The 21,288-nt window shown below is 40.0% G+C and overlaps 2 protein-coding genes across 6 annotated transcripts in view; one reads left to right on the top strand and one right to left on the bottom strand.

Moving 5' to 3' along the window:
* The window catches only part of TGFBR3 (transforming growth factor beta receptor 3), a 112,907-nt gene extending 92,874 nt beyond the window's left edge, over window positions 1-20,033 (bottom strand). The window contains exons 1-2 of one of the 5 annotated variants that reach the window (XM_018072193.2): window positions 19,877-20,033; window positions 2,358-2,533 (exon numbers count right to left, since the gene is read on the bottom strand). In XM_018072193.2, the coding sequence (XP_017927682.1) occupies window positions 2,358-2,418 (61 nt within the window). In that variant the 5' untranslated portion in view covers window positions 2,419-2,533; window positions 19,877-20,033. Of the gene's footprint in view, window positions 1-2,357; window positions 2,534-9,578; window positions 9,594-19,876 lie in introns of those variants that run through there. The other 4 variants (XM_018072189.2, XM_008921899.3, XM_018072190.2 and 1 more) reach the window with 4 other exon arrangements.
* BRDT (bromodomain testis associated) overlaps window positions 15,579-21,288 on the top strand; it is a 50,585-nt gene continuing 44,875 nt past the window's right edge. Inside the window, exons 1-2 of the mRNA XM_029959796.1 lie at window positions 15,579-15,659; window positions 20,325-20,398. The gene's annotated coding sequence lies outside the window, so the exon portion shown is untranslated. The remainder of the gene's footprint in view (window positions 15,660-20,324; window positions 20,399-21,288) is intronic.

Raw genomic sequence — 21,288 nt, 5'->3', positions numbered from 1 at the left:
AAAGAGCACGGGTTCTGTACACTGGTAATTAAGAGCCAAGCCTGATCATCACTCTGCCCACTGCTCATGGGCCTCTGCCACAGCTTTTTCCACACAACCCATTGCTTGCTCCCACCCGTGTTTCACCTATAGCCACAAACTTCCTGCATTTAAAGTATAACTGTTTGCGTTAATAGGACTCAAGAAAGTTCCAAAAGCTCTACCTAAATAACCTTCAGCTGTCCTTCCTCAGTTTTAATTACATCTGCCTGACATCTCTCTCTCTCTCTCCTCTTCATTGAAGTCCCTCAGTTCTTTATTGCTCTTATCTTACTGCACTCCTTATACACTGTAAAGGACACTAACTAGATGTTCTCATTAAGAACTTATTGAGAACATAAAAAGCATGGAGGAAAACCAAAACCCACAATGACAGAGCTTTCCCACCTTCCCCTAACCAACTGCGACCCTTTCTACTCCCTTCACCTATGTTCTTCCCATGCAGACAGCAGGAAGAATCAGTCTCCAAGAAAAAAATAATTTGAAACTAGCTCTGCTCCACACAGGGTGCTGGACTAGATTTCCAGAGGTCCCTTTCAGCCAAAATAATTCTGTAACTCTACTTATGAATAAGCATTTGATCAAATCCAAGGCTTTATAAGAGTTTGTTTCAAGAACAGTTGCCAGAGGAAAACACAGAATTGGGGAGTAAAAAAAAAACAAACCCACAATAAATTTCAAGACAGACACATTAAGGTTTCTGAACACTGAAAAACTTTCTAACAGTAGTACTGTGTTTGATAACACTTAAATTAATGTGTTTTAATTAAAGCATAAAGAGGTAAGCTGACTTGTTAGGCAAGCCATTTCCTCAGCAGCAAAACAGAATTGTGGTTGTAATAAATTAAAAAAGCTTTTATTTTTCTACACCGGCACTTCCTTTTAAAGGAGATTTTTACACATCTATAATGATTCAGATTTGCTCCAAGTAATGGCTCTTCTCAGCCAAGACCAGCATTCAAGTCCTTGGCTCCAGCCACAGACACACTCAGACACGCCCTGAGAGTTCATCTGTAACGAAGCTATTGCAAAACGTTACCATCACGTACGGTTAAACAATCGAAGTTACTAATGTTGGATGGATGCCCTCAGGAGGTCAAACCCAGAGAAAGTCCCACAAGGCTTGAGGGCTTGAAACAACAGTTTTCCACACTGATGATGAAAGGAAGCCAAATTGTAACACATTTAATTGCTCAGCCCTGTCTCTTCCAAGGCTGGTCATCTTTTCCACAGTGAGGACATCTCAGATTTAAGCAAGCCATCTGTCCACTGTGCACTTTTCCCACTATCTCATTTTGACTGACTGTGTATCCACTTGGCATCTTCTCCAATGACCCACACTGTATGCAAGCTGGAAACATAAGAGGCTTCCCCTTGCAACCACAGAAAGAACTCTGACAAACAAACATACTGAGAAGAATCACTTCAGCACTTGAAGAAACTACAGTATAAACTAGGTACTTGAACTCCACAGATCTTTCCTTTCTCCGTCACAAGTTATTGCAACATACTGTTTTAAAAAATCCATAGGCCAAAAACTGGGACAGAGAAATCCCCACAAACAGCAATGCATATTCCTAACTACAAGACCTCCAGCAACACTGACAACTCTTATTAAAAGGTTTTTGCCATCACCACTGATAGTTCACTATAAAACAGATTAGACAACTCTCAGGAATGACCAAGGTGAGGTTTATCCCAACAAGGCAGGAAGGATGGATGGACTGAGTGACCTATTATGAACTTTTCTGGGATTCTGTCAGACATTTCTTTTTATGAAGTCAAATAATCATGACTTAATTCCAGATTATAGGTCTTGAAGCTGGAATGGAGCTGGTAAACCCTTTCAGCTCAGCTCTGTAGAGAGACTCTAGCTCAACTTCACTAGCACAACCCTGCACCTGGGGTAATAAAATCTAGCCTCTTGATAGAGCTACCCTGGCTCTCATGCTGGCAGAGCTACCCTGCTTCCACTCCCAAAGGCTTCCATAGCAACCCTACCCTACATCCGTGCACCATGCAGTTCTCTTTCTTTAAATAAATAGGTAAATAACCTAAATGACTTACATTACTACTGCAGTTCTTAAATTATTTTAAGGGTGAACACAGGTGCAAAAAACCATTCTTATAGGAACAGCATTGTTTCTCACATCATATATGATGCAGTTATAATCACAATAGTTTTATGTAAAACCTAGATATAAACATAAACTTTAGCTGACCTACATTTTTCCAGCATGAAAAAGTATTTTTGATAAACAATTCTGAAGCTGTACAATAGGTTACATTGAATGCATAATTTACATAATACCACCTACCTGCAGCTGCAAAGCACAAAACCATCAAAGCAAACACTGAAGTCACACAACTTGAAGACATTTTTGCAAATGTTGTATCTTCTCAAATCAATTCCCTTTGTAGCTCTTCATGTAGATTTGCTTTCTTTGAAATTTGTGGTGTGCTTTGAAATCAAATCCTCTGGACTTTTGATTGCCTACAGAAAGATATAAAAATACATATTAATATAAATACAACTTACAGAAATGTTACTAGACATTTAAAATTGTCTCTCTTGTAAGAAGGAAACAGAATTCTTTCTTAAAGGGGAGTGCATTTTATATTGCCAGATACCCAGGTGCCTATAGCCTACTACTCTTCCTCCTGTATTTCAGCACTTCTTTGCAGCTGTTGCTCTCTCATTTTATACACTGTGCAAGTTATGATCTAATTGGAAGTGAAACCCCAGAGTCCCTTCTGTCAACTAATACTGAAGTCCTGTTGAAGCCTGCCAATGGTACTCACACCCTCAGACATATTTATTTTAAGTAATCAGACTTTCCCTGGGATGTATAAACATTTGTTTGGTTCTTTATCTGCTGGTACCTTTATTATAGCATGGAGAAATGTTTCACATATGCTCTAGCTGATTTATGGGTAACTCAATAAATTTAACTCATCATTTCTCAGTACGACAAATTCTGAAAACTCTTCAATGCCACTTGACACTAAATATAAATACAAAGCTGTTCAGAATCTTTATTTTAAGAGATTTCAGGACATGATATACCAGGTCAGTTAAACAACTTTATTGTGCTATACAAAAAAATGACAGTACAGCTGACGCCTGCAAGGCTTAAAAACACTGGAAATTCTGGACCTAGAATTTTACACTGTAGATTTTTGAGAGAAAACACCAGATCCACAGTATCTTCTTCCACTTTTTTTTTTTTAATGTATTCTCAGTCATCTAAATATCTAGAATAAGACTACATATCAAGAAGGTAAGGCACCAGAATGTTGGTATTGTGTTCAGTCAAATAAAAAAATCTTATCTACTTTATTTCACTACCAGCCTTCTGGAGCAGAAGATGACAGATGGTGCCTTGGCAACCACTAACACTCATCATAAAGCAACACAAGCAACTACAAACCACCATCACAGCTCTAGGTGATAGAAAAATGCTGAGTCAGGACTAAAAGCATCTAAACTGTGGCAACATGAATAGCATATAAACAATTCTAGCTGACATTAAAATGGAATGAAGTACAAAGACAAAAGGCTGGGCTCCATTATACAGCGTGTGCCACGTTGCGCACCATCGAAAGTCTGCACAACAAAAACCTGCACCTAGACCTGCACTCCCAGGGCTACGAGGAAAACACCAGGAACTCCTCTGCAGCATTTCTCCATGGGTTATTCAGCAGGGACATTGCTTAGATCATGCTCCCATCAGCAGAAACCTCTCATGTCTTCTTTAAGGCACAGAGTTGTGCAGAAATAGTGAACACAGGGAAAGAACGGGAGAGAAAGCAATGCCGCTCAGAATCCCATTCTGGCCTGACCACCTAAATGTGTTAAAATGTCAAGTTTCAATTCAACTTTGATTTGGGAACAGTAATTTAAAAGGGAAAGAGAATACATACACATTTCCATCAGTATGAGTGATTTGATTCCTACTGAATCCACTGACCAGTAACATTTACAAGGTATAACTCAGAGCAGGCAGTATATGAAAATTCAGAAGAACTTTCTGAAGACTGAGCTCACTTGCTTGAAGATGTGCACTCACAAACTTCAAAAGGAGGGCAGATATCAAGCCATGTGAAAAGGTGACAAACTGACAGTGAGTCTCATGACTTTAGGATGACTGATATCCAAGCAGTCAGCTACACAGCTGCAACCCAAGTCAAAAGATAGACAAAATTGATACCAATAACTCACTTAAGAATAAACCTATTAAGGAGGCAATTTGTCAGTATTTTGCAAAATCTGATCATCCTCACCTGTGACAGGAGTCAGCTACAAAGCTACTACTAACTGACCATCTGACTATACCAAAGAGAAACAAATTAAAAAAAAAAAAAAAAAGGTGTGAAAAATTCAGTTGTGGTGCAAAATCTCCTGGATTTTGCTTCAATATGAAACCTGCTGTCACTAAAAGAATACGTGAAACCTGTGAAATAGGAAAAGCTGAGGCAGTCCACAAAATAGGGAAACATTTCCTTTGAAATAAGAGAAGAAAGCTGTGCAAAGGGATAAGGAACCTAAACTATTTATCCAAGAAGTAAACACAACTGCTAGTCAACTTGAGATTAAAAAGAAATTTCCGAGAGAATCATCTTTTCCTTTGGGGTATATCTGCATGGCTATTTTTGTAACGGAGATCACAAAAGGGCATATTAATAGTATAACCAAAAAATCCCAATGAGGAAGAGGAAGAGAAGACAACATCAGAGCTTTGGGTTTACTAAACAGTGGTTTCATGCTTTATACTACCAGCTACAAGGAAGGCTGGTAAAAGAAGACATCTGCAGCCAGAGCCATAGAAGACTAAGAGGTGCTGTTTGCTGGGGCCATTTTCACTGAAGTTTGCTGTTGTAAAGGCCACTGGTAAAAGCAATGGTCCAAAAAGCACAAAGAGCCTGTTTCGTTGAGAAATATCAGTTTGCAGATGCAATGGGGAAGGAGCACTGCTGGGGACATAGGAAGAATCTTACTACCACTAGATTTTATTAGGTTAAAAGGAAGACTGGGGGAATGGAAATGGGGAAAACACATTATGAAGTACATGAGGACAAGTAGAGAAGACAGCATGAGGTTTTAATTTGGTTTAAATGAGGAGCCTCTGATGTCCATGAGAATTTTGATGCATAAAGCTTAGCTAGAAAACAGTGAAAAGCATGATGCTTTGGGAGGACCAAAATGCGGCTGAACAGAAGAACAGATAACATTGTTATGCTAAGCTAGAGGACAAAAGATGCTCCTTAACTCAGTGGTATTTATAGGAATCTGCATTTGCTAGAGTCAGCAGCAGTAAGCACAAAACACAGATCACTTGAGTACACTACTGTATCTCTCTGCCTTTCACTAATCAAAATAATTTTTTTCATAAAAATCTGCTACTCATCATCCTCAGAATCCCAGCCTTCTGTGGATTTTTTAAAGCTATTCTTTGAACTAAAACGTCACCTTCAGTACTACAAGACGACCAAAGAATTCACAGGTGAGTAGCATGCTGCTTACTCTTAAAAAAGCAGCTTTCCCTAGGCACATCCCAGCCCTCACTGACACACACTCTCAGGCCATAAGGCTCTGAGGTCTACGGATGGCTTGTTACTAAGAAATCACATTCTGCACTGCTCTGACACCAGTAGAAATGTATCCACCCCCACACCTGCCTACTGCTCTCCAAAAAGGGGATTGGACTCTGCTCTAAAGTGCTTGAAGAACTACAAATGAAAATGACCCACTGTACACCTTAGGATTAAGCTCTGTCTTCAGGACATTTAAGCACTTTCCTACTCAGCCTATTTCTGTATTTCTGGCCAAGTACCTATTACACATTATTCTTCTTGAAATCAGTGCCACATTTATTGCTGAATTAGAATCTTTTTGTTTTATTTTCCCCTTTTATTTCTGTTCCTCTAACCCTCTTCCCCAATAGTCACCATCTGTTTCATTAATCAGCACCTACCTTTCCCATACAAATTCTTCCCTTGCCTTAACTCTATCCTCCTCGTTGTCCAACCTTTTCCTTTACTGCCTGAAGAACAACTTCCACTTCCTCTCCTCCTTATCTACCTGGACTCTGGTAGTTCCCTCCTCCCATGTATGGTGCCAGAAGCAGCACAGCTCTCTACAACACTGCTAACAAACACTTCTCTGCCAAAGCCAGCCAAAAATCCTCCTCTAAGTCACATCACAAGTCCTAACAAAGTGAATGGGGATACTTGAGTGAAGCCAGTAGGATCTGTCCCTTTGTGTTGTTTTGCCATAGCAACATGAACCCAAGATTCTAGGCCATCCAAGGCCGCCTTCACAGCCAAAGCTTTTTCACTTTCTGTTTGCTTGTTTTATGCATGGCAACCATTTAACTTATTTAACCAGGTTTTTTTCCCATTTGTCCAAGTTGGTTCCCTATGTGAATGCAATGAATACATGCACTCCATGTGTAAGTAAAAAAGCCAATCATTTGTAATCAAGTACAGTCAAACTCAAGAAAAAAACCAACACAAATGGTTAGCTATACAAGCAGTTCTATAAACTTACGAACAGAACAGTTCTTGAAAGAGTTTATTTAATAACCCTACTCCTATTAAATATGCATTTTTGCAGATTTCTTTTTTATTAGATGACATTTATCCTCTGTCAATTCTCTGTGATTTGCACGCATACAGGTCAGAAAGATGACTAACAGAATTAGCAAATATTCATGTGGAATTAAAAATATGTACTTTTTTAATGCCTATGTTCAAGGCGTATACATGAAGTTCCACATTCAGAACTCAAAACAGTAACTTATTCATAAACTATTAAGGGGACAGATTCTGGTTTAGAAACAACAAAGTGGTTTCGTTTTCAGGGAATATATGAATAGTAATAAAACTAAAAATCCTGACATATCAAAAGCCCAGGGAAAAAGTAACTGATGTCCTGCAGTTCACATGCTGCTGTGCTTGTAATGGGACATTTCAACAAGTCACAGTTAAAGGCTATGGGAACTGGAAAAGTGCCAAGGGAAGATGCTTTATGCCATTTAGCAATTGTGCCCCTCTACTCCATGTGACTTTTGTTTTAACATTTTGTTTATTTATTTTCTTATTAATGTATTACAAAGTAGCCTGTCAAATTACAGGAAGCCCCAAAATATGCACAAATGAGTCCATAAAAGATGTAAAACCATTCTACCTTTTTAGTAATGGTTTGCTGAGGTTGGTTTTGCTACCTGGTACATATTTTGCCCACAGCTGGCAAGAAGATCCAGTTTGGAAGAGGGTGTCTATTCTCAGTATCATTTCACAACCAACTTTCCCTTCAGCTTCACAATATTATTTTTTTTTATCACCTGACTTTATTACTGTGAGTTTAGATGACACCAGACACTGGAAGTTTCAGCTGAATAACAATTGCACAACACAGCACAAAAGTAAGAGACAGTTTGCAGAAACAGGACAAAAATTAGTCTGTTATATGTTCTCAGGACTCCCCTTCCCCCCAACACAGGGAGGTATGCAGCTGAGTCTTCCTAGGCTGAGGGGCAAGGTTCTGCTTACCAAGTGTAAACAAGAGAATAGTCTCTTACAGGATCAGGATGCAGGAGGGTTCAATAGGTGGAAGGGAAGGAAGTGTCTTCAGGAGTCTTTTAGTGGAAGGAGTATCCAAGACTCTTCCACAAGGAGTAGACTGGAACAGATTGCTTTTTGACAGCAGCAGAAATTCCTAGAGGTTACTGAACCTCTACAGAAGGGAGCACAGACAGCACTTCAGACAGAGTTTAACAAGACCAACACCCTACATACAAATTCAGTACCAAATCAGAACTTTTCTACCTTAACGTAGAGCCCTCAGGCACATCCTACATAGAACATCACTAACAGGAGTGGAGAAAACAAGATGCTGGATGCTGTACAATTCTTGTACTATAATGGCTCAAGCCATTATACTGTAATGGCTCAAGCAATCTGCCATCTACTGCCAGCTTCTGCCATGTTATTTTCTGTGCAACTCACAAGTAGTCTATTCTTTCACAAGCAAAAAAGTCATGACAGTACCCCAATATGGCCACACCAGTGACCCTGTAACACCCACCTAGAAAGACAACTACTTTAAGCATTCTGCTTCCATCTTCTAGTTAAAAGATGGATGAAAAATCTCACTGCTCCTACAGGGAATACCAGCAGCACAATTATATGCCATCCTCCTGATATACATTCAGATAGCAGAAGAAGAAAAAAGCAGAGATGCCTAGAAACATACATACATAAACACATGGTAACCCAAGAAATGTCAGATGTACATTTAAATAAAACTCAAGTTCCCACCAAACCCAATTAACCAGTACTATCTCATCACAATTAACAGAGAAACCAGGCTCACATTTTTTAAATGGGACTTGCTGATTCTGAAAAGTTTACCCCAAAACAAAAGGGTGCACTAGAAACAGGAATCTTCAGGCTTAGCAAGATCATCATAAATTGCATGACCAAAAAATCTCTACAACCTTTCCTTCTCACAGTTAAATTTCTCTGGACTAATTACTTACTTTTCTATGGTTTCTAATTGAAAACAGAATAGGTTTCCTGGCACTGGGCTATCTTACTCTTTACGAACACAGCAGCAGCCAACAACCTCACAGAAATTTCATTTATCTTAAGTTTTACTTGGCTCAGTTTCTAATTGCACACCTAAACTAAACAGATAACAGCTCTAATGCACCTATCAAGACAGATATAACCCTAGGGAAGGTACCTCTGTAGAACTGAAGCCACAGCAGTATGTAAAGTTACCAACAACTCAGCAAGGCTTCTTCCACTCCAAGTAAAAGGTTTCAGCATATTACTCTGTCAATGAATGCTTCACACTGTTATTTTTTTCAAGACTGAACTCCAAAACCTTAGAACTGCATCTAGAAATATTCTACTTGGGACCTTCCTACCAGGAAAAAAACCCTAAATCAATCACTGGTGGTTTTAAAATCTTGAAATTATATCTACACATTTAGAAGAGTAGTTTTGAAACCATGACCTAATAAATACCAAAAATTGTCTAGGTTAATTGTGAGAAACCCACAGAGAGTAATAATGAAAAGCAAGACTACAGCACTAACCATAAATTTGCTATATAAGGATGCAACCCTCTTTGGGAAGGGAAAAACAAACAAAAAATAAGTGGTTAGCAAATAAGTGAACAGGATTGAAAATCAGTGCTTCCCACTATACAGGAATTGGATGAGGTGATACAAACCAGCCCTCCCCACTGCCATGGGCCAAAAGATACTACAGGATGTAAATTAACAAGTTAGAATATTAACTGCTAGGTATTTTAAAGTTAATTGCATACATTATCAAAACCACATTTTGGAAAAAAAGCCAAATGAACAAAACAGAACAACAAAAGAAGAATTTTGGTCTCTAAGGTATACTCTAGTAGGCAGTTAGATCAATAGATTATTTCTTAAGGTTGTTAAACAAGAATGCAAGATAAACACATTTGTCAAAAGTTCACTGTTACTCACTAAACTTTCAGATGCTCATCTTACAGATAGGAAACTTCTCCCACACAAATAGGGAAGACCTTAAAATGCCACACAGTTAAAAGAATGAGTCAAAAGGAGTTTCCCTCTGTGTAGGGGTAATCTACCCTCTCCCTAACTGTCTGTTATATAACTGGTATAATTCAATTCGTTGGGCAGAAAAACATGTTCAGGTTGGGACAAAACCTTTTTTCATAAAAATTATTATTTACAAGCACTTCAATGAGTATTTGTTTCACCCAAGATATGCATCACTATCGCATTCCACTCAGAATGAAGATACACTCCCATAAAATTTTTACCATTCAGAATTTCCTTTAATCATTTTACATTAAATGTACAATCAAAGACTGCAAAAATCTTTGAGCACAAGTATAGGGAGAGGGAAAGCCGGAATAAATTCCTATATTCAGAAAAATAATCTGTGCATCTTGTATGCCACTACATCTCGTCACTGGAGTGAACCAAACCACCAGATCCCCAGGTATTCAGAAACACTGATCACTTGAAAGGAGGAATCCCTTGCTGGAGGGAGGAACTAATCCATCACAGAACAGGAGCTGTACATACTGGGGGAGTGACTTGGTCCATTAAATGCAAGAGCCTCAAAACAAGAAAAGGTGCATCTTTTCAAATTCTGCAACAGCTGTTTTGTAATTCAAATCATTGTCAAAACAATGTATTGCATTGGTGATAACACACTACTATAGTTCTTAGTCATGCTCTGGTCAAATGCAGCTACAGTCTAACAAATTACTTGTATAAATCTAAGACAAAAGAGGACATATTGGTCTTCAATTCACCTCCAGCTTCCTGGTAAAGAAATATACATGAATTCAGCAGATTTATACTATACAATAAACTCACGGGATACTTTGGGATTTTTTTTATTGTTCCTCACACACACAATAAACCTCACTGATTTCCAACAGAAAATTACTGTGCTTACAAAGGAAATCAGAAAATAAGTGAATTGCCATTATTCTTCAGAATCATTAACAACACCTTATGTATCACAGACCCTACTGCCTTCTGTGCAGAAAAACAACCTACACACAGTAGCTCTATAATTAACCTGTTTCAGACCCGTGACCTCTAGATAAGCTATTCTCCTGCAACCTAAACAGGTCTCTTGCAAGGTCACAACTGAAATTATTGAAAAGAGGGATCCTTTCCAGCTGACTCCCAAAATATTACAATGTGTTGCAACAGGAAAGGAAAAAGAAAAAAAATCTGAACTTGGCCAACTAGTGTACTGAAATTAGACAGACTATTAAAGAGAAGTGATAAACATAATGGAATTAAATTTGTTAATTATAAAGAGGTATAGCCCATTTTAAAGTACTACTCACAGAATGAAGACGGAATAATTATTTTCATATTTTCCTCAAAAAAACCCATTTACTTCATTATAGATACATCAGAAACTTATCTATCTTCCCAGACATAAGCATTTTTAAGCAGTACAAGTCAACAATACTACAATTACAACGCAATATATAAAATTTTCTCTGCTGAACTGGACAAATCTGACTAATCAAGGTCTCAAAGTAAGTTCTTTCGAAAAAAAATTATTTTGTGATACTGGAAATTAAAAAATATGGACTATAAACTGAAGTGGCAGCTTTAAAGTCCCTCCTTCATTGATTTTCAGAGATATGTAAATCTGTTTCATTTTGGCTACCACAGGGTTAATTGTTGCTGTAATAGCACAAGAAATGCTGCTCTGTTGGATGACTGCCAGCACATAAAAATGTGAATCCACAGTTATGGATAAAGCAATTCCAATTGCACTACTTCTTTGCTAGTACATTTTTATGGCAAAACATGCTTCTATTCATGAAGTGGCTAGAAACTAGCATACCGCTGTTAATCACCACAAATATTACTGCTATAGAAGTAATGCCTATTTATAATGCACAAATATTTTGTGGATCTAGATCAAAAGTAATGCGACTGCAAAGATATTTGCAATCTGTATCCCACAGAGTATTTTCTGAGATTCACATAAATTGCCCAAGACTTGGTAACTCATGTCTTAAATGTTAACAGAATATTATTGGAGGTATCAAATAAAAGAACTGTAAGATATATCAGGCAAAGCTTTACTGCTATTTTCAAATAACATGAAAACAGAAATCTCACTTTGAGATGCTGAAGTGTGTAATTTGTAAAGTCAGAGAACCACCTCGGGAGAAAGTTTTTTTACTCCATGAAAGCAACAGAAGAGGGAGATTATCAATAGAATTTAACATACACTGTTTTGTACCTTCAGCAGCTGGCAACAACCCATAATGCTCTTAGAGAAGAATGCATGGCCACTGGAATACACATATACCTGGTCACTGAAACAGTGGGAAGAAAACTCATATTCATTTCATACTTCAGTATGCAGTCAGTGCAATTCCAGAACCAGAGGAGCTTACATCTCTTCTTTTAAACCTGACCTGGGACTGTCAGTTCAGCTGAACTACATTTTGTCTCCACTTGCTCTAACACCTAATGCTGGGAGAATATAAAGCTGCTATCACTCACAAGCAGCAAATTGGCTACTCCGTGGCAAATGCTCCCTGGCATGTTTTTATCCCACCATCAATAAAAGATGGCTTAACACCAAGTATTACCAGCAAGATATCTCACATTTACAGAAGAGTAAGAGTCCATTCCCCAGCTTTTACTGGGGAATAGCTGACATGATGCAAATTCCCATACTTCACTTAGCATTCAGCCATCTGTATGCATATCCATACCTTACGTTTGCCATTGGGCTGCATCCGACTTCACAGACCAGAAAGCAACATGGCTTGATGCAAGTCATCCACAAAACCTTCTCTGGCAACAGCCTTTACATCAGTATTCCTGGTACAAAATACTTAACCAATCATTACACCAACACAAATCCAAAAGGAAAATCATTATTGATCTGTGCTGAGAGCGTCAGTTGACCTTTACAAAAATAAGCTATTAATGACTTCTTAAAACGTAAGAGAGTATCTAAAAATATTTTCTCTTATGGAAACCCTAAATACTAGAAATAGTTTCTTGTGAGAATACAACTTCTTTGCAACTCAACTTTAACTCTCAGGATGTCTATATACAATCATAAATGTGACATTGTAATAGTTTCACTGTGAAAATATTTTGTCTAGTTCGTTATCTAAAACTTACGGGATTACTCAAAATATCATTCCTTAGGTTTAATTACTTCACTTCAAACATCTCCAAAGAGAAATTTCTCTCAAACAAACCTCTAATGTTTTTGCAAGTCCAGTTATGGCTAATATGACAAAAAAAAATCCATTCAGAAGAGTGGGAGACAGGCCTGCTAGAGAAAATTAATAAACAAGACTTCAAAAATTATGTGTTTATTCCAATGCATGAGGGGAGTCTAAGTAAATTGACATTCATTTTCTAAAGAAATACTATCACAAGTAGAGGCCCAAAGTTTTAACAAATTGCAACTGTGGTAGGAAGAGAGACTTTATAGACAGAAAGTTTTGTGTTCCCCCTGCTGGTTTAGCAATTGACTCCAAACATGGTTCCTGAGGTAGGCATCAAGATGCTGGGGTATGAAAAGATGTTCTGCAGGCCAGGAAAAAAAACCCTGAAGCTTACTTCTTAAAAGAATTCAGATCCATGGTGGATATCATTTACACACTGACCAGGTGAGGCTCTGGACACACAAAATGTGCATCAGTATCAACAACCAAACGAGACCTCCCCAGAGACAGAAAGCATGGCAGGAGAGAAAAATTTGAAGTGTCACTTTAAAGTTAACAAGGCTGGACTGCAGCAAACAATTGGGGGAAGCAAGTTTCAGAGTAAAGGACTCTTCACTGAAGGAAGCCAACAACCTGCCCCCCGTTCAACACTCGTCCCTCCCTTCCTCCCCCAGCTGAGCACCAGCTGCAGCAGTTGGTGTCGGCCCAGGTCTGAGTCGAGGAGCAGCTCCTCCTCAGCTGGAACTCAAGCCCTGTAAGCTTTCATGGGTTAAACTGGAGCTCTTCAAACAAATAAGCATCTTCCAATTAACATTTTACTAACACTCTTGCTGGGAACACTTTAACAGGACACCAGTACAGTGCTAATTAAAACCCAGCTACCAACTCATGTTGTGCCTGGCATTCATGGAGAAAAACATGGACTGTAAGAGAAATAAAGTAATCTTAGAAAGAAGTGATAAATAAATAGATTTTGTCTTAGGAAGATATTTCATTTACATGTATAGGTTTAAAGTCTTCCACATACGAGACTACAATAGTATGAGTCCTCCAGGTCACTGTAAGACAAACCTAATTGGTCCTACAGTTAATGAGCAGGCAGCTCTGTCACTCTGGGTTTTCTCCCCAGTGGGGGTCTAATACCAGCCTGTTCAATCTCATCAAAAAGAAAAAAAAAAAAGTAAATAAAAACTTAGTTTGGTATAAATACAGATCCAACCAGAAAAACTTTTTCTTAGAACAAAATCATGGCACTTGTTCATCCAAGTGTCTAACAGGTTACAAACCCTATCAGGAGGTCTCTGTAAAAACTGAACTGTCCTGATGATACTACATTTGAGAAGAAAATAATAAACGATAGCAAGTAAATTTTAACAGCTACAGCTTAACAAAACTGAGATGAGTAGATTTATACCTCGTTACATCCACAGCAAGTGGAAAAGGTGTAACTACACATGCAGCTACACCTAAACTCCTTTCTTTTGAAAAGAAGTATCGCCTCCTGTGCTGTTTGATGCCAATAACAGTGATTTCAGAATTATAAGTGCACCTGAATCTGAGTAAAGTTCATATTTTAAAACTCTCTTAATTTACATATAACTTTATTGGCACATTCTTATTATTACTAGGAGAGATGGACTGAGAAAGCTGCAGTGAATTGACTCCAGTACATTCCCTGCAAAACATGCAACAGAAAATCCCACAGGTCAACAGCTCCTCAGTGAAATGGCAATGACGGGACATGCATTATCCTCACACAAAACTCTCACTCTGCTCGTACACTGCGGAGTTCCCACCTGGCCTCCTGAATGACACGAGGACCCCGCACACACACCGGCGTGAGCATCCGCACAGGGCTTCGCTCGGCGCCCGCAACTCGCCCAGCACGTTCCAGCCAGCCAGGCACGGTGGCTGTCGCCGGGACACCTGTAGCTTTCCCCCACCAGCCGCTCACCTCCCGGCTCCGCATCTCAGTTCCCACACCGGAGCCCGCGTTCGCACGGGTCCGGCCGGGACGCCGCTCCCAGCGCCGCTCCCCGCACCCGCGGCGGGCTCCGACCGGCCCGGGCAGCTCCCGCAAGCTCCGCGCCCGGGCAGCTCCGCGGGGCCCCCGGACCGTCCCGCTCAGGACCCTCCAGCTGACACACCACCCGGGAGGCGCCCGCACCCAAGCGGAACAGGCGTACTCCGCGGGGCGCACCGGCGAGCCGCCGCTACCCACCTGGCGGGAGGTCCGTCCACGCCCGGTCCCGCGGGCAGGCGCTGCAGCAGCGCGGCTACGCCATGGGCAGCGCCGGCCGGGAAGGGAGCGGACGGGAACGCAGCCCCCCTCGAGGCTGCCCAGCCCGGCCCACTGCCGCCCGGCCCTGCGGTGCGCGGAAGGGGCGCGAGGAGGCGGGTGGCGGGGAAGGCGCGTGCCGTCCCAGCCGGCCCCGGCCCGGCCCAGCCCGGCAGTACGCCCGGCGGGGCGGGCGGGCCGCCATTGGGCGCGGGCGGGGCCGGCGGCCGTGACGGCCGCGCCCCGCCTCCGCCGCCCTTGGCAGCGAGCGCGCGGCCCGGGTCCCCGCGGGCCCCGTCCCGCACCGTCCGCCCCGAGGCGTGAAGGAAAGGTCCCGGTGCACGTCCGTCTCGGTCTCGGCCGTCCGCACAGCCGGCGCCCCGAGCAGCCGGAGCACAGCGGCGATAGACCTCGCTCACGCCGCCCCGGGCGGCGGCACCGCCCCCCCGGCCCCCGCCGGCAACGGCCTTAAGTTACCGGCCTGGAAGGCGCGTGAGGCACGCGGGCCACCGCGTCCGTAACGGAGCCTGGGCTGCACTCGGCCCCCGGCGTGACGCGCGTGTGGCGGTGCCCTCCCTGTGCTCCGAGGTACGTCCCCGCAGCCCCCGGCGGGCCGCAGCTCCCACCGGGCGGGGGGCGCAGGGAACTAGGTTACTGAGCGGGGCCCCTCTGTCCCATCAGCGCGGCCGCCCCGACCAAGGGCAGCCAAAAACACGCATCAGAAGGGGTCTTGGCTGACACCACACAGCCGACATCGTATACAGCTAAGCAAATCAGTCCAGATCACTCGAGAGTTATTACTTTATGGTAGAAAATAACAAAGTGCTGTTCAGTGCATAATGCACTTTTAAGTTGGTCAAAACACCCAGCTGTCAAGACTACTGAGTTGGGGAGCCATATGTCATTCAGGGAGCTACACCATGGGTGAGGCCTTTCCACCTGTAGCCCCGTTCTAATTTTCTCTTACAGCAAGGATGGGCAGAGAGTTACTTTATGACACAGTCCTGCAAGACCGGTGTGCTCTTGCTACCTACATATTCTTTAAAGGTCATGGTAACAAGAGCAATACTAGCACTTGGCAAACATTAATATGGCAAAACTCCTGCCACAAAATTGAGCCCTAATCCTATTATTATCCAAATAAGCAATTATTCGTGTATAGGTATGGAGACCATGTGGAGATAAAGAGTGGTACAGAGGAGTTTCAGAATGTTTCAACAAAATTTTACTAGTTTAATTGGCTTTCTTGCGAGGAGGGGAGTTGATTTTTTTCATAGTGCCGTTTGACTTCAGCCCCTTTGTCCCCAGATCATGAATGCTGAATTCTTACATCTACCCAGGAGGTTTGTTATGAGTGTTCAGACACAATTTAGCCAAATTTGCAACCTAGATTAATGCCCTGCCACTTAACTTTGATCTGTACTGTTTGGACGAACCTTACTCATAAAGTTCCACTGCACATACCACACATCAGTCAATGGCTGGGTCCCCCAGAGACTAGGCCTCAAAACTTCTACGTTATCTGTAAATGAGACCACTAGCAAGTAAATAACAAGCATTTAGTCTACATTAAATATTTCAGCAAACAGGCTTATAAAATCTGCAGAAACATGTAAAATACAAGTTTGGACTGCTCGTTGGCAGCGTAAGCCAGCTTACAGAATTTTAAATTTATTTTTAGTGTTTGAAAAGTTGTGCATGTTGGAACATGACATATCTCCTCTCTTATCACTCTCGTATGTAGGATGAAAAATCTTTGCAAGAGAGGCGTGGAGGTGGGGGAAGTCCCTTCAAGAATGAAGAAAATTAATATTCTTTAGCAACATATGCATTTCAAGGCATATGTTCTGGCTACTATATTTCCACTAGCTGAAATTCCGACCACTGATTAAAAATGAGATTGAAATTTAAGCAAACCAATTATTTTTATTTTAATTACTCATTTGGGTCCCAATCCTGCAAAGATTAAATCAAACAGATTAGGTTCACTCAAATAAGCAGCCATGAGAGCTGTTCAAGTGTGTGAAGTCAAATGTGTGCACACAAGTCCTGGCAAAATCAAATTCTTTGTACACAGGTCTGACTCCAAATTATTTTCACCATTTTCACTGATGTTGATAAGAACTGATTCTTGTTCAAGAGCCAATTCTGTTAGGTATTGACCATAGTTCAAGCTTTACACCACTTCTCCTGGTGTCTGAAAAAGTTCAAGACTTTCTAAGACACACTCAACAATGATTTTTAGTTATAAACTAATATGTAACTCAGTTGATGTATATAAAGATATATATTTGTATATGACAAATTGCCACATTAAAGTACAATTAGGAACATGGGTTGGCTCCCCCAGGAACATAATGATAGACAGTTGGCTTTGGCAATTTTTCTTTGTTTTTACATTTCATGGAAGAATAAACAGAAAACACCTAATTTCTATTAAAACCATGGAAAATTCTTGTAGTCTTAACTATAGGGTTCATCTTTGCAGCTGAGGAACACAGTTATATATATAATTTGTATTTTTACTTACTTTTTAAGTATTTCCTGATCTAGTGATTAACTTCAATCCAGGGCAGGGTTATTTTACTTAGCAGGCATTGGCCCAATCCAGCAATGTAATGTATTATCCTCACTAAGATGTATGAAAGCTGTGACAATTCACTTTTGCAGGAGGTTTAAATGTTTTCATGGTGCTACATAATTAAGCCTAAGCAAATGTAAAAACTCAAAAAATAGGCACCAAGTAAAAACTATTACCATCACTTGGCAGTTTTAATTTCTTTTTTTTTCCCTTTCTTTCCCACAAAATTCAATAGAGATACTTCTGTGGATAACAACTACCCGTTTACTATTCTCACAAAATTATAGACCAGCTTCAATTACTAACTTCACATTATAGTCATAGAGCTCTAACCTGCATTGAAGGGTCTGCTGAATTCAGGTCACCCAAGCCAAAAGCAGTATCAATCCTTTAAAATGGCATCCAATCTGAACTAACTAATCCTTCCCAGGGACAGAGGTTATTGATTTGGATACCATTCTACATTCACAGAATCACAGAATATCTGGGGTTGAAAAGGAGAATTAGAGATCACTTGTACTCAAAACCTTAGCATACTAAAACCATCATTGCCTGGGTAATTTCCACAGTTTTAAGAACACAGAACCATCTCTGCCTCTGTAATGATGCAGGACCAGGGCCTTGGGATAACCATGGAGCTGGGGCCTGTGTGCTGTCCTTGGGACAGCACTGAATACACTTCCTGCTAATTAACATATTCTTCTGATGAACCCACTGCCAAAGAGTTGCTGCAGGATGTAGGCATCTGATGATCACTTACCTATTTATAGAACTATTTAAAAGTATTTTACCCACTAAAAGAAAGGAAGAGTACAAAAGCTCTACAAAAAGTTTATTCCCAAATTGACTCGGAGATTCTAATCAAAAGCACAGACTTCTATAAAAGATCAACTTTGTATGAAAATGTTTTCTTGTCACAAAGTACTTCAAGATCACAGAAATGATTTTCAGACATTAGTAAGGACTAATTCTCTCAAAACTCTGTCTGACTTCAGTGTCTAGATTCTTGTCAAGGCTAAAAGATAGTCCCAACCAATAAAGAACTAAAAATCCAAAATAATAATCAAAGATAGGAAGGACCACACTGTCCTAAGAACTGTTCCTGTTTGCTTTTAAATTTATAGATCATGTTCTACATTAAGGCAATACAAGTTCTGTAATGCTGGATCCAGACAACAGGCCAGCAACTGTGTTCTTGAAATGCTAAAGAACCATTGATAGTTTTGAAAGTCTAGAAAAGAGTAAATATCCTAATTCACTAATTCCAAAAAGGAATGGATCCTGCAAGGATATTTTGTACATAAGACTGGTTTGGAACTGAGATTAAGCACAAGGAGTATGTTCAGATGAGTGCAGTCATTGCCCAGGACATCCACTTTGTCCCTCTCTGAGGTAAAATGCTATTATTTAAAATTAGCTTTCCGTTTTAAGCTGATTTATTTGTGATTTATTGTGCAGCTGAAAGCAGGGAATAGAAAGGTCTAAAAGGCTTCACCATAGGTTGCTAGATATAGGTTGTTATGATGTAGTAACTCTATTGTTATACTCATATGACTCTACCCACACAACCTTTAATATAAAGGTTCACTTAATAAAATTAAGCCATTAAAATCTTCTTAGGAAATAACTCATTAATACAAACTAATGAGGTAAAATTCTACATTCCTTACTGAATGATCCTGCATTCCTTGAACACCTAAAACTTTTGCCAAAGGTAAGTAAATGTTAGTGTTGAACTGTTAGGCTTGTCTACACTTGAATGTTACCTTGGATTAAGGCAGGGAGTGAATTTCAAGTGCACCAGCAAATCTGAGTAATTCCAAACACAGACAAGTCATGTATAGTGCAATCGTGGAAGATACCACGGGGTTTAAACTCAAACCTGATGCTACATATCCAATTCACATAACACATTCTTACTTTCAGATTTAAAAAAGGAAGAAAAAAGACAAAATCCTCCAGCATGACTAATCATATCATTTGTGCCTCTCATTCACCCCTGCTTGCCTTGTTTAGGCTCTTCTATACCCAGCACTCCTCTCCTATTGACTCTGATATGCCCCTTACCCTCCTTCCAACATTTTTCTGATAAGATGTTTATAGGCCCTCAACCTACCAAATGCAAACACAACAGACTAGAAGAGGGAGGAAAGAAAGAGAGATTATATGAGAGAAGGGAAAAATCAACAAAAGATCAAACAAGAAAAATGTGAAACTAGCATACCTTTACTGCTCAATCACTTCTTTCTGGCTGGATCCCATTCCTCATATTGCATGTTGTCTGTTTAAAGCCCAATCTGAAGTTTCATCAAATAGCCAGAAGTCAATAGATTACTTTAAACTCTTCAGTTCCAGACAATTCTCTTTATGTTTGATCATTACACACCTAGAACCTTGTCACATAAAAATTATTTAATAACATACACATGTACTTTCAGATTCAAGCCCACATATTAAATAACTCCTATTCACCCCTGTAATACTTAAAATATGGAACTATATATATGTATATATATGACTAAAATTGCATATGTTGTTCGCAGGATTGAGTCCCAAACTGCTGTATTCTGTTCTGAACTGTTAGCCACGATGTAAATATCACAGGCTGAAATCTTCTCATGTCTACAATGTCCTAATTACTTTATTATTTTTTATTTCTATAATTTCCATAGGGTGCCAAAAGTTTTACTGAAAATCATCAAGACAAAGCTGCTGCATAGAGAGCTAACAACTTCAATTAGCAAAGGTAAGTGAAAGAAAGGGATGCAACACAAAGAAAGGGAGGCAAGACAAAATAATTGAGCATTGAAGCTTGACACACTGTTTAAATTATGTGTCTTGGACATTTTCTTTCGGCCCTTTTAATCTTTAGTGGATTTGTTTTTCTCTTTTTCTTCCCTTCCCAATCTGATTTGATTGCAAGGACATGATCCACTGGGTCATGATAAAGAAATAGGAGATTGAAGTACAGCCTGCCTCACAGATTAGGCAGAGCCAAAAATCAAACAGCTAGATAGATAGTCACTACCTTTCATAAAGTAAATTTCATCCAGCACAGTAAAAATGCCTGAAATATGACTGCTTAAGCTACATTTCTGTCCCAAGATAAATAGGTTAGCTAGATGTTTAGAATCTAGCTATACATCCCAGCAAAATTTCATGTCAAGTAAACAAAAAAAAATCAAACCTAAAAAACCTCAGAAAAACCAACCAACCAAAAAACCAGAAGTTGCAAGACCTTATTTTATTAAATAGAGCTACTGTTTTGTTATCAGTCTGTTTGCAAAGAGGTTTGAGGATAAGGAGGTTATGAGATGTTTATAAGGTGATACAGTATGATATTTTTATAGCCCAATTTAGGTAATCACATTTTAAAGCAGAGCCATAAAATGAGTCTCTCTTCAGTATACAGTGTTTCCAAATTTCCTCCCCACAAGAAAAATCACCAAGTTAAACCTACTAGTTATATGAATTTAAATACCAATCTGTGGCAAAATTTTTGGATTTGGAAATTACCAAGTAATGTATTGCCCAGGGTCCAATTTATTTCTTGTTTGAACTCCAAAAGTTCAAGGAAGGAATTCTGCACTGCTGCTTTGTGCTCAGGTTTGGCACTGATCCTGGTGAACACAGCAG

The sequence above is a fragment of the Manacus vitellinus genome, unplaced genomic scaffold (assembly GCF_001715985.3).
Source record: "Manacus vitellinus isolate BGI_N305 unplaced genomic scaffold, ASM171598v3 scaffold_21_pilon, whole genome shotgun sequence".
NCBI lineage: Eukaryota > Metazoa > Chordata > Aves > Passeriformes > Pipridae > Manacus > Manacus vitellinus.
This window is presented reverse-complemented; position numbering and strand designations above follow the sequence as displayed.